This window comes from Crinia signifera, chromosome 2, assembly GCF_055691185.1.
Source record: "Crinia signifera chromosome 2, ASM5569118v1, whole genome shotgun sequence".
Lineage (NCBI taxonomy): Eukaryota > Metazoa > Chordata > Amphibia > Anura > Myobatrachidae > Crinia > Crinia signifera.
Window position 1 is genome coordinate 263,666,590 of NC_139218.1, and position 17,001 is coordinate 263,683,590.

Here is a 17,001-nt window from a genome sequence, read left to right on the forward strand (position 1 = left end):
ATACAATACTGTATCTTTCTGTAATGTTGTTTCTAAAAACTATCCATCTTAAGGTGCGTACACACGTAAAGATTTTTCTGTATGATCTATCTGGTGGGAACAAAGGCCTGGAAATGTATGGGAGCAAATGACAATCAAAATTTGTTCCCAAACGCTTGAAAAATTTATCAAAGCATATATTTTTTTCTGCATATTTTTCCTGCATTTGGGTGGAAATTGTTGATTGTCCTATGTTCCCACACATTTCCAGGTTCCCACCTGAGAGATCGGACAGATAAATCTGTAGTTTAACTTTCTAAAACAAATAATTCTCTTGTTCTGTTTTGAAATCTTAGGACACCTGAAAACATGGGCCCTAACATATCACTTCTTCATTCCAATTTCTACAACCCAGAGCCTACTCTGGTGTCAAATATAAAATGCACAATAAATCTGATGGCCAGCGTAGAAATAGATCAACCTGCTGGCCAGTGTGTGGCAGACCTCCAACCTGGTGGCCATTGTCTTGCAGACCACCATCCTGGTGGCCATTGTCTTGCAAACCACCAACCTGGTGGCTTTTGTGTTGCAGACCACCAACCTGGTGGCCTGTGAGTGGCAGAGCAAGAAACGTTTGACCAGTGTGTGGCAGGCCTCCAACCTGGTGATTAGCTGTGTAGCAAACCTCCAACCTAATGGCTAATGTGTAGCAGACCTCCACTTTGGTGCCCAGAATAAAGTAGACCTCAATTTTATTTGACAGTGCATAGCATATTTCTCAGTTGGCCAGTGTATAGCAGACATCCAATTAAAAAAATATTATATAATTTTGTGGGCAATGTATAGCAAGGCTACATTTTGCAGGTCAGTGTATAGAAGATTTTCATTTAGAATCAATTAATAAACACAGATCTCTAGTCAGGTTTTAGACTAGTATATGAAACAGAACTTATAACTAGTCAACTAATAGTGACTAGCGTTTAAATCCCTTGTCCACCATCACTTGTCCATCAGTTATGACATAATCACTTGTCCACCATCACTTGTCCACCAGTTATGACATAATCACTTGTCCACCATCACTTGTCCACCAGTTATGACATAAGTGTGAGCCCCACTTCTACCACTTGCTAATAGTATGGAAAATAATTGGAGGCTCCAAGCTGCACGCTGTAAGAGTGTGGATCTGACAGTATACTCCATGTGGAATCCTGCCACACACGATTATCACACTAGTCTTTTCTTCCGTACACCGCCCAAAATGTGAGTTCTGTCAGATTTGAAATGCTTGTTGGATCTTGACATTCCAGATTGTTGTAATTTCCTAGTCACTAGTCACTAGCGCTTCTCAACTTTTGTTTTAATTTTGTTATGACACCTCTCCAATGTGACAATTTTTTCATGGTGCAATGAATAAAACCGTGCCATAACTAAAACCATACAAATGTTGGGCCTAATTCAGACACGGCAGTGAAGCGGGTAAACTAGCAGGTAAACGCTGCCCCGACGAATGCCCCCCCCCCCCCCCCACACGCACACACATCACCTCGGTAACATGCGAGGGGTTGTGTAAGTGAACACATTCCCTTGCATGCCGCCGTCCGTATGAACAATCGCTTTGGTCGCTTTGTTTTTCCTGCCGTTCGAAGGTGAAAGTCAGTCTGAACTGAATTATATCTTGGCTGCTGATCGCCAAATTGGGGTCGGGTGCTGATGTCATGTGACATCAGCCGCCCACCTTGAGCAGGCAACGCCACACCAACGGCCAGCATTTTTATGGGGATGCCCATAAAATGCTGGGCGTTCCCATGATGCCGCCCCCTGCCAGTGCGAACGCCTCAGTGAGTGTGATACTCACCGAAGGCATTTACGCGCATGTGCAGACCACCCACCATTGAAAACTGGGTCAAATTCGGTCTGAATCTGCCCCTTTGTATGTACATTTAAAACCAATGCAATGTTTCAATTTCTTAATGGTGGTGCTGGAAGAAAAACCCACCAACGCAAACCACAAACACCGTCAGCGCTATGTTATTACACTGTTTCAAGAACGTGTGCCCTGTAATTCAAGTCCCGACACTACCGCACTGCATACATAGTACAAGTTATAAATGAAGATAAATGAAGTGCTACAATTTTTACAAAATAGGTCACCAAGCATTTGAGTGTAAGCAAAGTATGAATCCTATACAGAGCAACACATGCAATGGCAGAGATGAGTTAGCCCTGAGCGTTCTATATAGCCACAGAAGAGATTTCTGGTATAACAACTGGGGTGCACCCAAGCATTTCAGCGCCAATGAAGAGGTGGCTCACCACATTAACCAAAAAGGACAGGCAATCTAGTCCTTACAGTTGAAGCAATTAAAGCCCTCTTGAAAGATGAAACATAATTGAAGTCACAGAAATTGCAGATTTCCTTTTTATACCAAAGTTTGGAACTAATCTGATAGCACAGAAAGGCCACAGAGTATACTGTACTTCATTAAAATAAAGCAAAATAGTGACTTCCAGTTGAACACAATACAGGTACAGAATACATAAATATAGCTGCATCAGCAGAGGACACTGGAATAAGCATGATAAGTAAAACCACATGATTTGGTTCCATCAAAGATGGTTTAAGTAAGAGAAGGAAACGCACATGAGGGAAGAGGGCCTTGCTCGTGAGAGCTTACATTTTAAAGAGGCGGGCAAAGTGTCTAATTTGGGAAATCACTCAACGAGAAGACAAATGACAATTATATCCAATAGCTACTCAGAGTTTTAGTCCCAGATATTTCTTAAGGTGCCCATACACGTTGCAATAAACAACGTGCAAAATGCGATGCGATCCGCCCGATGACACGTCGAATTACACGCTGTTATCATAAGGTGTATGGGCACCTTAAGGCATATATAAATATCAACACAGCAAGCACAATAACAAGATCCTTAACCTTTTGTTCCCCAAACAGTTGTTATCACAATACATAATTTTTGTTCTATAAAGGACCAAAATACTGTAGTGTCTACATTGATGAGGAGCTACCGATGGCTGGATGAGTACAAATTATTTTTTTGTGTGTTTTCTGACCTTTCCCAGCAAGAATGGACTAACAAAAAGAATTTGCAACAGTACCACCATCACTTTACAAACAATGTAATTTATGTGCATAGGAATTTCTAGTCCCCTTGGCTATTTATAACTATGATTATGGCAGTCAACATGTGACCCAAATAGCCAAATATTAGATAGAGTATACTTTTCACACGTACCCTAATGGAACCTCTCATCTCATGCCTCTGGACCCATACAGGACACATGAGCAGCTTCACCTTCCTTGGGATTTCACTAAAATGTTTTGTGCTGCAATTATAGTTTTACCGTGATTAAATATGTATCTGTATTGTGGATTATTTCCACCATCTCTGAATGTATTTTTGGGCATGACTGTGCTCAATGTGTTTCATAGAATCTGCAACCACAAACCCTTCAGGTGTAGAAGTCCTTAATATTCTAATGAAGCATATCCTACAGGTACCTGAAAGATCTCATAGTAGGACCAATTACACTGGGATTCTTTATTTTATTTCTTACTGTGAATACATAATAGTTGCCTGGTAAACTTGGTATACAAATGCTTCTTTAATTCCAATTGGATTGGTCATTCAGCTGTAAAAGGTTGGTTACAAAAGTAGCCCAATTACAAACAAATTGTGACCACTTACATTTAGTATAGTCTAAATATGAATCTGTCATGGGTCAATTTAATCTATTATATAATATTCTTCTAATAGCATATTAGGAAGGGAATATCAAACCTTTTAAAGTGAATGTGTGGAGGTGTGGCCTATAGATTTAAGCTATCATGTACTTATAACATTACTATAATATGATTGGTTGCTACAAGCTACACCTCCACTCCTCTTTAGAAGGTTTAACACATTTCCAGTCTACATTTAGAGGAACTACAGTAACTGGCGAAAATATATTTTACTTACCATTTGTTTTCTGTTCTCTACCAGATGTATTCCAATTATACCTAAGAAGGATCCAAAGCCCAGCTGGAGCCAGAAAATAAAATAAAATAACATGATATAGTATATATGATATAAACTATATACAGTACATAGCTTACACATAAAGAAGCAGCTCAGTTTAGATTACCTTTATATTAACTCAATTAATAATACAACTTTTACTATGTAATTATTTCTTTTGATATTTGCAAAAGGCCAGTGGTGGAAGTGGGCCGGTATGTGATGGCATGGCATACCGGCACTTCATTACCAGTTATCTGGAAGTGCCTTCTTTTACTTTTCTGAGGCAGGCCTATGCAGCAGGAGGTGGCGAGAGTGTCCATGCTCTCCCTGCATTGGCGCCACTTTCCTCCTCTCCCCACAGGGAGAGGAGGAAAGCGGGATCGGGTGGCTACTGCCCACAGCTGGATCCCTGCCAGGTAGGCCAGCCTTCCTCTTGCCACTGCTGTGGGCCCCGCCGGGCACCCATGTGTCCCTCTTTGGCCCTGCTGTCACTCTGTCTCGCTGCAACTCCAATGTTGTCCTTATCCTTGCCTCTCCCTGGCCCCACTCCCTGCCCTTTCCATTATTCTCGCTGCCCCTGACATCCCTGTCCATATGTCCCTACTGTCACTCTCCCTGCCATTCCTCCTCCATGCCATCCCTATCCCTGCTGTCACTCTCCCCATCTCTGCCATCCCTACCCCTGCCTTCCCTGTCCCTATGTCCCTGCTGTCACTCTCCATGCCATTCCTCTCCCTGCCATCCGTGTCCCTCCTGTCACTCTCCCCATCTCTGCCATCCCTACCCATGCGTCCCTGTCCTTATGTCCCTGCTGTCACTTTCCCCATCCCTCTTCCTTCCCCTTCGGTCCCTGTCCCTGCCGTCCCTCTCTCTGTCCCTGACATCCCTCTCTCGGTCCCCGCCGACCCTCTCTCGTTCCCTCTCCTGGTCCCCGTTGTCCCTCTCCATGTCCCCATTGTCACTCTGTGGGTCCCCACTGTCCCTCTGCTGGCCCCTGCTGTACCTCTCCCTGTGTCCATGTCATCCCTCTTCCTGCAATCCCACTCCTTGCCCTTCCTCTCACTGTTACTATGTACCTGCTTTCACTGACCCTGCTGTCACTTGCTCTGTCCCAACCACAGCTTCCTCCCCACTGCCGCAGAGCACAGCCTCCTTGGCACCACTGCCTATGGCCAAAGCCTCCTCTACACCGCTGCAACTGACAACAGCCTCCTCTCGACCACCGTTGCCACTGACCACATTCTTGTTGTCTGCCTATCACAGCCTACTCTTTCCCACTTGTATGCCTGTGTCATCACTCTCTCTGTCATCACTCTCTTTGTCCCTGCTTTTACTCTGCCTACCATCCATCCCTCTGTGTTTACCGTCCCTCCGTCTCTTTGTCACTCTCCTTGTCTCTCTGTCCCTGTTGTCACTCTTCCTGTTGTCCCTCCCTCTGTCTTTGCCGTCCCTCCCTCTGTTTCTGCCGCCACTCTCCCTGTCTTTCTATCCCTGCTGTCACTCCCTGTCCCTGCCGTCTCTGTCGTCCCTCTCCCACCCTGTCCTTGCCATCCCTCCCTGTCCCTGCCATCCCTCTCTCCGTGTCACTGCTGTCCCTCTCTATCCCTGTCCCTGCCATCTCTCCTTATCCTTGCCGTCTCTCACTCCCCCTGTCCTTGCCTTCTCTCACTCTCATTGTTCCAGCTGTCCCTCACTCTCCCTGTCTCTGCTGTCCCTCACTCTCCCTGTCCCTGCTGTCCCTCACTCTCCCTGTCTCTGCTGTCCCTCACTCTCCCTGTCTCTGCTGTCCCTCACTCTCCCTGTCTCTGCTATCCCTCACTCTCCTTTAAACTCTGTGTCTTCATGTCCCTGCCATCCCCTCACTGTCCCTGCTGTCCCCTTACTGTCCCTGCCATCCCCTCACTGTCCCTGCCATCCACTCACTGTCCCTGTTGTCCCCTCACTGTCTCTCTCTCCTGGCAACCACTCACTGTTTCCATGTCCCTACCATCCCCTCCCAGTCCCTGCTGTTCCCTCACTGTCTTTCTCTCCCTGCTTTCCCCTCACTGTCTCTCTCTCCCTGCCGTCCCATCACTGTCTCTCCCTACCATCCCCTAACTGTCTCTCTCCCTGCCATCCCCTCACTGCCCCTGCTGTCCCCTCATGCTCCCTGCCTTCCCCTCTTGGTTGCTGCTCTCCCCTAACTCTAAAGGTCTTTCTCTCCCTGATGTCCCATAACTCTCCCTGTCATCCCCTCACTCTCCCTGTCCCTGCCATCCCTCCCTCTCCCCGTCTCTCTGTTACTCTCCCCGTCTCTGCCCCTGCCGTCACTCTCCCCCATCTCTGTCCCTCTATATGTCCCAGCTGGCATTCTCTGTCCCTGGATTTGGCTCATACTGGGTGGCATAATGTAAATTTTGGCTAATTCCGTGGGAATTATGTATTATTCCTTATTACACTGAAGGACACGCCCCCATTTGCATGACCATGCCCCTTTCACATGGCCATGTCCCACTTCTTGGAGCATGCGTGCCAAAGGTGCCTGCGATAACTCATTTATTTTCTCCATGACCCCACTTCAAAATTTCCACTGCATAAGGAGATTTCAATCTCACGGCCTTGTATATCTTGTGTAATTAGGAACATATTGAATAGGGATCATTTCCCCTAATAAATGAATGCCAATAACCACAAAAGAGATTTCTCCAGTGCTTGCAGCCAAGAAAAATATTGCAGCCGTGTGATTAGCTGCAAATTCATTAGCAACTCACTCATCATCTAATGATTTTTCCAATGTGTGTAGTCTGTGCGTATCCCAGGATTTACTCGGCAGTGCGGTAGGAACAGGCTTGTTGGGTTTTACTGACAATGCCAGAAATGGGCCGGGTGACACTCGCAAACACTGGCTACCTGTCAACCAACCTGTGTAATAGTGGGTACACACAGTGCGACTTTGCTTGCGATTCGATCGCCATTGGGATCGAATCGAATGGTACACAAAATGCATTCAATGTGACTGTGTAATACAGATCTGTACTATATAGTCTTGCCTGCCAAGACTATTTTTCTTTTCGATTTACACTGCACTGGAGCGCGCATTGGGATCGAATCTGCACGAATATAGAAAAACCGTTCTATGCCTATTCGAAAATAGTGCATATCTCACTGTGTGTGCCCTCTATAAGGCTAGCAAATAGAAAGAGGCTGGATTTTTATACCAAGAGGGCCTCATGCATGCGTACTGCGAGCTTTATACATTCACAGTGATTTGATTATCGCCAGCCTGCGAATTCGCAGCCATACTATCAGGTCTGAATAGCCCCCTATTACAGCATCTAGCGGGATGAATACTTTCTGCACTTGCCTCTTTTTTTCTATTTCATTCAGCAATACAATACTTTTTAATCAAAGCCTGGCTATGGTGGCTTAGGTATCCTGATATCACCCTACCCCAAGGGCGTAACTACCATAGGTGCATGGGGTGCAGCTGCTATGGGGCCATGAGCTGAAGGGGGACCATCTTGAATATGTTTTACATACATTTATCACCATCAGTTGCTAAACAGGGGGCCTGTACAGAGTTTTGCTATGGGGCCTATGAATATCAAGTAACGCCCCTGCCCTACCCCGTATCTTTGCACCTTAACCTTCACAAACTACCCCTTTCAATGCTCTCTCCATCTCAGGCCATTAGATTGAGACTGACAATGTTATGCTTTCCGTGCCCCCTCTTTTCCTGCTCATACATTTCCATCTGTACAGTATATCCATATGTATTTCCCTTATCCCTGATTTATTTAACCAGCAAGAATTAATGGGCAAATGCCAAATTCACCCTTTTTTGAATTGGATAAATGGGCATGTCCATTTAATACCCATGGAAAAAAATATGCAATTGAATTCCCACCATAGACAAGTGATTATTTCCCTGCATCATGTTCATTTTTATTATTAAGAGGTTTTGGTTGGAAAAAAATATCACCTGCATTTTCTATTGTACTGAAAATAACTTTCTGTTTTTTTTTTTTTTAGAAAATGCAAGATAAATACAGATTACTACACGCAGTGCAAACAATTAAAAGGATTTCATTGTACATTTTACCATTAATATATATAGAGTAAATACTGCTAGTGCAACTATAATGCACTAGATTAATAATGGCAATTCACTGTAGAAATAACACCATAGTCTCAAGTCAAGGTGGGCCCCCAAGCAGTAGGGCCCACCAGGGGTTTCCTCTGTACCACTGTGAGCCAGTCCAACCATGATGACTACTCCTTAAGCACTGCTTTGCTTGTGCAGGAAACAAAGTTGTAATAATTTTAGTACATGGTAATGGTCAGCGGCACCATCATAAGTTCTGTGGCCTTTAAAAGCACTAGGCACAGGCGCAAATGGCAAGTCTATACGTACAATGCACAAGCAGATGCAAATGCGCTACATAAGAAACTGTCAATAAATAAATGTATGCTATTTTAAATGGCTTTTTAGGTCTAGATTTGTACTGACAGTAAGCAGAGATTGTGAATTGATCGTAATAATAATAATAATAATAATATTAATAAACACACTTAAGTACATATAGCAGCATACTTACAATTATCCCTGGGTAGTAACCTCCAACTGTTATGTTATCTGTCCTTGTGGTAGCAGATAGACCGATGGTCAGTATAAATACAGATACAACAAGCAAAGAGATAGTGAACCACAGAGACGTTCTTTTCCTCTTGGCAAAGTGATCTAAAATGATTGGAGTATTACATTATCACAGGCAAAATACACACAGCATATGCAGGAGAGATGTGTGTACATTTCTATATAGGAAATACCCACATTACATGTCCGCACTGAGAAAATTGTGTTCAGGAAGCACTTTGGGATCTGTACTGTATATACTTTATTACATTTAGTATACATCTAAATCTAAATCATACTTGCCTACCCTGCCAGAATGGCCGCAAGGCTCCACAAAATCGCCCCCCCCCCAGGCCCCCTGGGAAGGTGGACAATTCTCCCGTATGTTTCACAAAGCCCTTGAACTCCCTGGAGATGCTGAAACAAAGTCTGTAATTTGTGGGGATGGGACTAAAATACCACAAATCCCATAATTTCATGTAATTTTTGGCCTGCCCCCTGACGTGCAGCATTTGGTCTCCTCTCCGGGCTTCTCCCGGAGAGACAACTTTAAAAGTCGGTAAGTATGATCTAAAATAGTTGTCTCCAATATTGCTTATTATGACCATTTAATGGAGACAGAGGAGCATCAACAATTTTGTATTGAGTTTTTCTGTTTTACTATTACAAAAAAAAAAATCAAGAAAAAGATCTTACAGTAGATAACAAGATAAATCATTTGTAAGAGTAAAATGCATACAAAGGCCCATATGTATTTGGGTGTGAGAAAATGAGAGAGCTTGAGAGAGTTTTCCCATTTTTTAAAGCGGCGATCAATTACACCAGTGGTTCTCAACTTCTATCCTCAAGGGCCCCCAACAGTGCATGTTTTCCAGGTCACCCGACAGGTGCACTCATTATTAACTGGCACATTTTAAAAGATCACAGGTGGAGCTAATTATTTTACCTGTGATTCTGTGTGGAGAACTGGAAAACATGCACTGTTGGGGGTCCTTGAGGACCAAGGTTGAGAACCACTGATTTACACTGAAAAAACTGTTTGATTTTGCCATGTAACTTTTAAAAAATGTAAAAACTCTCCTAAAATCTCTCACTTTCTGATTTTCACACCCTATTTTATTTGGCCCAAAATTTCTTATTCCATTATGTTACATACAGCACTGAAATATTATGTCAAAATTTAGACTTTGCTTTAAAGGTAAGCACCTGATATAAAACATTTTCCTTTTACACCCTCATCTTCTAACTAGTGGGGAGCCGCCATCATGGGGGTATAGTGAATACTGGCGTGTAGGGAGCCAGCGCATGCAGGCTGAGGGAGTGCCTCAGTGTGATAGAATGCAGGTCGCAGGGCAAGAGAGCACGTCACGGTGATAGAACGCAGGGCGCAGGAGTTCATCAGTGTGATATAGCGCAGAGTAAGGGAGCATGTTGGTGTTACAGTATAGTGCGCAGGCTGCGGGGTAAAGGAGTGCGCCATTGGGAAAGAACGCAGTTTATGTTCCAACACAGGGGGGTTGATAGTGTTTGAGGCAGGGCCGGTGCAAGGCTTCTCAGCACCCTAGGCAAAACTTCAACCTACTCCCCCCCCACCCCCCCACCCCTGGGAAGGTGGCCAAGTCCCCTGCTTTTCCTGGAGGTCCTCTGCACCCACAACAGAGTACAAGGAGGAGGAGGCATGAATGTAGGAAGTATGACTCAAGGGAAAGTATAGAGGTGAGGTCTTAGAAGTTCCACAGTCACCGCCTGCATTAAATACTACAAGGATCCTCATAGATATCCTTGATTTTTTTATTTGCAGACTTGGTGGCGCCCCCTAAATCCCGGCGCCCTAGGCAGATGCCTAAAGCTGCCTAGTGGTAGAGCCGGCCCTGGTTTGAGGAGTGGGGGGGGCCCCCAGAGATATCAGTGTATTGGGCCACAAAAATTCTGTTGCTGGCCCTGGTTATATGTTCTTAAAAGCTGTATTACACCATGATATCCCCTTTCGGTTATACTGCATGAACCTTAACCTGTGAGCCAGAAGAAATAAATGAGGTTTGGTACCACAAGGATCCCATTCTGGAGAGCACTAGATACAGGTTTCTTCTAAAAAAATGTGTGAAAAGAGTTGGTAGATCTGGACTTTGAGACTTTGAGAGTTGGTAGCGAACTAGCTGATACACTTGGCTAAAAATAATTTTCATGGGACATAATAACACCTTTATGCAATAAAATTTTCTGCTCTATATAAGACACTGTTAATAAATAAATCCTATTACATTGGTCGAGCACATTTTGACAATTTGGATTCTCGCTACATAGTACATAACTTACTTTATTGCACATCCGCAGAGAAATTGATGTGCAATATAATACAATATAAATGAAATGTAAAAGCAGCATCAGGTCATCATTGCAACACTCAGCATAAGCCAAAGCTTACTCAGATTGGCATTGGAAACTGGTCACATGGGCCCAGGAATCCACTGCATCCACTGATGAAGACCGTGGGGTGAAACAGCTACAAGACAGAGACCCGCCCATATTTATAAAAAACCGACCCTGTCCCTCCCTGCTCGACCCCCCACATGCCGTAGTATGTCAATCATTTTGTGGATAAGGGGGTCTACGAACAATATTGTAGGGACTGTTCTGCACATGCACAAAATGGGACTTTGGCAAGTGCAGAACTTCAACAATCAGATTTGTACGTAAACCATCAGTTTTGTGCACAGATCTGTATTAGGCCCTCACGATACTATCAGCGATAAAGATGCACACCTTGGTTAAAAGTACATAAATGCAGGAATAGCTACCTGTAGTGTGTAAGTTGTGCCAGGCATTTTGTGCCATATGGTACAAAAAGTATGAGTTTATGAGGGCACATCTGTATTTGCATATATACATTATTTTTTTTTAAACACAACCAGTAAATTTGTTTCGCAGGAGGGTGGATAATGTTCATCCATGTTCCTGCTCTACCAGATAACCCTCTAATAGAGTTGCATAACAATGTATAATGCAACTGCACAGTCTGGAACCAGACATTATAGAATCGGTTGGGGTCAACTGGCACTGGAGGCCACTGGGAATTTCGCCTCTACCCCTATTGGCCAGTCCAACCATGATCCTAATGTCATCATTGATACATTGATAGTCTCAATTATAAGCTCAATTTCCTTACAGAAAAAACTCCCGTTTCCTACACTGCTAAATACAACACATATGAATAACCACATATAATCAGATACTATCTATTATCTTCTAAACGTTGCTAAATAAATAAGTACATTCTGATTGGTTGCCCATGTAAAATACAACACCCATTTAGTAAATAGCCCCCCCATGGTCTCAACCCGAGCATTCTGGTCACTGGTTGTGCAGAAGGCTCAAGTCAGTTATACCTACAAGAAGAGCTGTGGTCTACATAGAAGAAACAGTGTTTCTGGGAGTGCCAATATTGTATACAGTTCAAATTATGGGGATTCAGATTGCGCTCGCCACGCTTTGGGCTCGGTGGCTCGCTGTGCTCGCCACACTATATAAAATCAACTCCACGCCGACGTGGATAGTGGGCGTATGAAAAGGTCGGAGGACGCGTACCGCTGTGCTCGCAACGCTTCGGGTTGGCGTTGATGGTGGGGTGGCATTAACAATGAGGGGGCATTTGGCCTAATACACCTAATGGGGGGGCCTTGGGGGGCATTTAACATTGCCCCTAAAGGGAAATCGGGTCTCGGGGACCATTTAACATTGATTCCTATGGAAAAATCGCATTGATCGCATCGCATGAGATGCGATCTACGCGATTTTACCGCATAAATCGCGTCGGTCGCATTGCATTGCATGCCTTAAGTTAAGGCATGCAATTAACCATATCAGGGCGCCTGGAAAATACACAAGTACCCTAATTTTTCCCCTAATACTAGTAGTAAACAAGGGCAATATATAACGCACAGCTCTGAGATTTGGCCAATATATACATTTATGTAAACACTTCTTTTGATCACTGTAATATACATCTACATGTGTGGTAACTGTGCACCAGGACCTAAAACTGTAACTAGCAGGATTCAATTTATGTATAGTATCACAATAAATGTTAATGGCTGGATTTGTTGCTTCAAGTGATAATCTATGATCTGTAATACAGTATTAGGCTTAACATTCTGCGCAAAAGTATATTATAAAACAGATTTTCCCATATCAGATTATTAAAGCATACAGTATGTAACATGTGTGATTAGGGTTTTGGGTTTAACGCAGATTATTGGTAAGTGATACTTTGCAGTAACACTATAGTAGAGAAGTCTGTCTGCCATTGTGTGATCATTAAATAATTCAGGAGGTTTTAGGTGCCTGTATTCTCTTCTTGGGCAAGCAGAATGTTTTTTATTATTTAGCATTCCCTGCCGACCAAATAGGAAGTTATACACATAAACGCTTCTGCCTGCTTTCAACTGATGACTTACGTTAGAAAACTATTGTATCCTAAATCTGCTTTTACCGAGCGTTTGAATAAATAAGCAGCTCTTCTAAGACCTTAATAAGTCTGGAAAAAGTAGTAATATATACTGTACATAACATATTTATGTTTTAATTAAGCATAGTTATACCATATATCTCACCGCAATTTGTTGAAATAAAAACTATTTATAATACAAGTTCACAGTTTTAGAAGTTAATTAGAACCACGTTTTAAAATAACAATGCTGATATGTCACTGTGGTTACGAGACGTATTCTGAAGTGTTAACAAGATGAATTCTAAGTAGTTTTTTTTACTTGCATGAATGCAATAATTGTATTGCGTGTGGAGCTGTTTGAGGAGATCTACTATTTATTTAATGTTTGGGATTAAATAGATTAAAAGTTTATTTAATAAATATAATTACTACAAAAGTAATGTTGGGCTTGTCTATTGTATAGAAATGTATTTAATGTTGAGGCCTGTAGCAGTGAGTTAAGCCTACGAAGTTAAGGTGCTCACACACGGATAGATATTGGGGCAGATGTATTAAGCTTTAACAAGAGATAAATGCAAGTGTGATAAGGAGAGATAAACGTCCAGCCAATCACATCCTAACTGCCTTTTTTCAAACACAGCCTGTAACATGGCAGTTAGCAGGTGATTGGCTGGACGTTTATCTCCTTATCACACTTGCAGTTATCTCTTGTTAAGGCTTAATACATCTGCCCCTTTGTGTCCAATCCAATGTCTATTCAATTTACCTTAAAATCCAGAACACCCCCATCATGCCCACACACAGAACACTTGAATACACAATCAAAGGGTTAGATGGGTTGTTTAACGAACCATCTAGCCCTGCAAATCATATACCACATCATTGCCACATCGTTCATCACACATATACATGGAACAATGTGGCCAAATCCTGTACGACGGGTCCTTCATCTTTCCACCTGCTGCAGACTCGATGAACGATCCGCAGGCACCCACATTGTATCGTGATCATGCACACACAGTGAGATTCTACTCATTCCGATTGGTCAGAAATATAGTTTAAAAAAACCTTACCGTGTGTGGTATCTTTAGTGTGGATGCTTTATTGCAATGCTGTATAGGTTGAGGGAAGCAAGGCCTAGACTGTTCCCTCATTAATAGACTTTCCATATTTAATGTACCTATACTTTCTTTCATAAAATGCTCCAACTTTCCATGCCAAGAGTAACTAAGCATAGGACACAAGCAGCATCAGATGTGAGAGCAGCAAGAATAGGTATGAAAGAGCCAGGCTGTTTGCCAATGATCCTCCTGTTTGTAGGGCAGTCCCAATTTTGGGGCACCGCCCCACTCATTAGGGCTTTGTACCGAATGAAAGGACAGTTTGGAAGTAATAGTAGGTACACATGGTACACGATTTTGCTTGCGGTTCAATCCCGATTCGATTGGGATTGAATCGCGACCGAATACAGCGGCAAGCAAAACGCATTTGATTTGGACTACTGTATATAGTACAGATCTGTAATATATAGTCTTGCCTTACACTACACGGAAACATGCATCGAAATCGGATCTGCATCAAATTCTGCTAATTAAATCTCACCGTGTATACGCACTATAGGTCTTGCTTCACACTGATCTGCTCATGAAAGAGATGTTAATCACACGTAATATTAGTGTACACAGCAGTGTCTGTTTGTTGGAGATGGGAACAGGGCCGGCTCTACCACTAGGCAGCTGCCTAGGGCGCCGGGTTCTGGGGGGCGCCACCAAGTCTGCAAATCAAAAAATCAAGGACGTCTATGAGGATCCTTGTTGTACTTAATGCAGGTGGCGGCTGTGGAACTTCTAAGACCTCACCTCTATACTTTCTCTTGAGTCATACCTCCTATATTGCTGCCCCCTCCTCCTTGTACTCTGTTGTGGGGGGGTTGAAGTTTTGCCTAGGGTGCTGAGATACCTTGCACCGGCTCTGGATGGGAAGAGTTGGAATCCTGCATAAGCTGCTGCTGTTTATTGTATAGCAGTCTCTAGAATTTATTCTGTAATGTACAATGGGCACGTTGTTGGACATTATAATTTGTTCCATTGCCTTTTTGTTATGGTTTAACTTGTGCTACAACTTCTTCTCCTTATTATTATTATTACATTTTATGGTACTCTTTACCTAGAAGGGCGCCCGCGATTGGAATCGCGGGCGTCGGGAGTAAAAAATCGCGGTCATCGCGGGCATCGCGGGTAAATCGCGGGTACATAAAAAACGGGTGCCCGCGATGACCGCGATTTTCCCATAGGGAGCAATGTTAAAAAAGAAGATTGACCGCGATTTCACTGTAAAATGCCTCAATGCCCGCGATTTTCCCATAGGAATCAATGTTAAATGGGCTACAGAGCCCAAATAGGCACAATTAACCCTTAAATGTCCCCCCAAATTTTTAACGCCACCCCACGATCCACGCCAACCCGAAGCGTGGCGAGCGCAGCGAGCCCGTGAGGGGCGGCGGTACGCGTCCTCCGACCTTTTCATGCCCTACTATCCACGTCGGCGTGGAGTTGAGAATAGAATAGTGTGGCGAGCGCAGCGAGCCACCGAGGCCCGAAGCGTGGCGAGCGCAGCGAGCCCCGCGAGGGGACGCGGATACCTTCACAGGTAAACGCGTCCCTTCGCGGACTTCACAGGTGTCCGCGTCGCCACGGACACCTGTGAAGCCCGCGAGGGGACGCGTATAACTGTGAAGGTATCCGCGTCCGCTCGCCACGCTTCGGGCCTCGGTGGCTTGCTGCGCTCGCCACACTATTCTATTCTCAACTCCACGCCGACGTGGATAGTAGGGCATGAAAGGGTCGGAGGACGCGTACCGCCGCCCCTCGCGGGCTCGCTGCGCTCGCCACGCTTCGGGTTGGCGTGGATCGTGGGGTGGCGTTAAAAATTTGGGGGGACATTTAAGGGTTAATTGTGGCTATTTGGGCTCTGTAGCCCATTTAACATTGATTCCTATGGCCAAATCGCGGCCATTGAAGCATTGAATGTAAAATCGCGGTCAGCACTAAATTTAACATTGAACCCTATGGGAAATCGCGGTGATCGCGGGCATCGCGTCGCGGCCGTTAATGTACTGCCCGTGATGCCCGCGATCACCGCGATGGGCGCCCTTCTAGGTAAAGAGTACCCATTTTATTTATAAGGTGCCACAAGTGGTTCGCAGCACTTACAGGGTACACAGAACTAAACATAACTAAAGAACAAAAGCAGATCACAGGTAACAATGAGCAGCACAATTCTCAGTACACAACATAGATGGGATGTAGGGAAGCAGAGGAGCAGTGACATGTTGTCAGTGGTAGAAATGAATGAACACAAGTGAGAAGAGATGCAGGAATAGATGGTAAGTGAGCAAGAGAGCTGTAATTGAAATGCAAGAAGAAGGCTGTGAGAACAGGAGGGAGGAGGACCCTGTTCCAAGGAGCTTACAGTCTAGTATCTGCAGTATGTTAAGAAAGTTGAAAATAAACTCAATAAACCAGTTTTAAGGCCACTGTTTGCAAAAATCGAAATTGTTTATATAAGATATATAGAAATTAAACATCTATTATCTACCCCATATTTTCTGCATGTTTTTTTTTTTCTAAAAAAGATTACCATTCCTACAGTGTGCGGTGGGGAGAGGCAGGTGAGGCACAGCCTTTTCTGTCATACTAGTGCATATGCCAGCGCTTTGAATTGATAAAGTATTTCAAAAATACAAATAATTTATAAAAAAAAAATCTTATTTTTATTATTCTAATCCTTTTTATAGTCAAAACGATGAAGCAAAAAGTCTATGGCAGGTGAGGCAGTGCCTCACCTGGCTACCTTTTCTGCACATCTCTTATCAAAACTCAGTGAATCTCCAACAGTGTATACTGCTGCACATGTGTATAATGCTGGTATGTAC

The 17,001-nt window shown here is 43.8% G+C and overlaps 1 protein-coding gene across 1 annotated transcript in view; it reads right to left on the reverse strand.

Annotated features, from left to right (window-relative positions):
* Positions 1-17,001, reverse strand: part of TMEM255B (transmembrane protein 255B) — a 65,358-nt gene that overhangs the window by 47,830 nt on the left and 527 nt on the right. Inside the window, exons 2-3 of the mRNA XM_083168499.1 lie at positions 8,583-8,725; positions 3,964-4,026 (exon numbers count right to left, since the gene is read on the reverse strand). Coding sequence (XP_083024625.1) covers positions 3,964-4,026; positions 8,583-8,725 — 206 coding nt within the window. The remainder of the gene's footprint in view (positions 1-3,963; positions 4,027-8,582; positions 8,726-17,001) is intronic.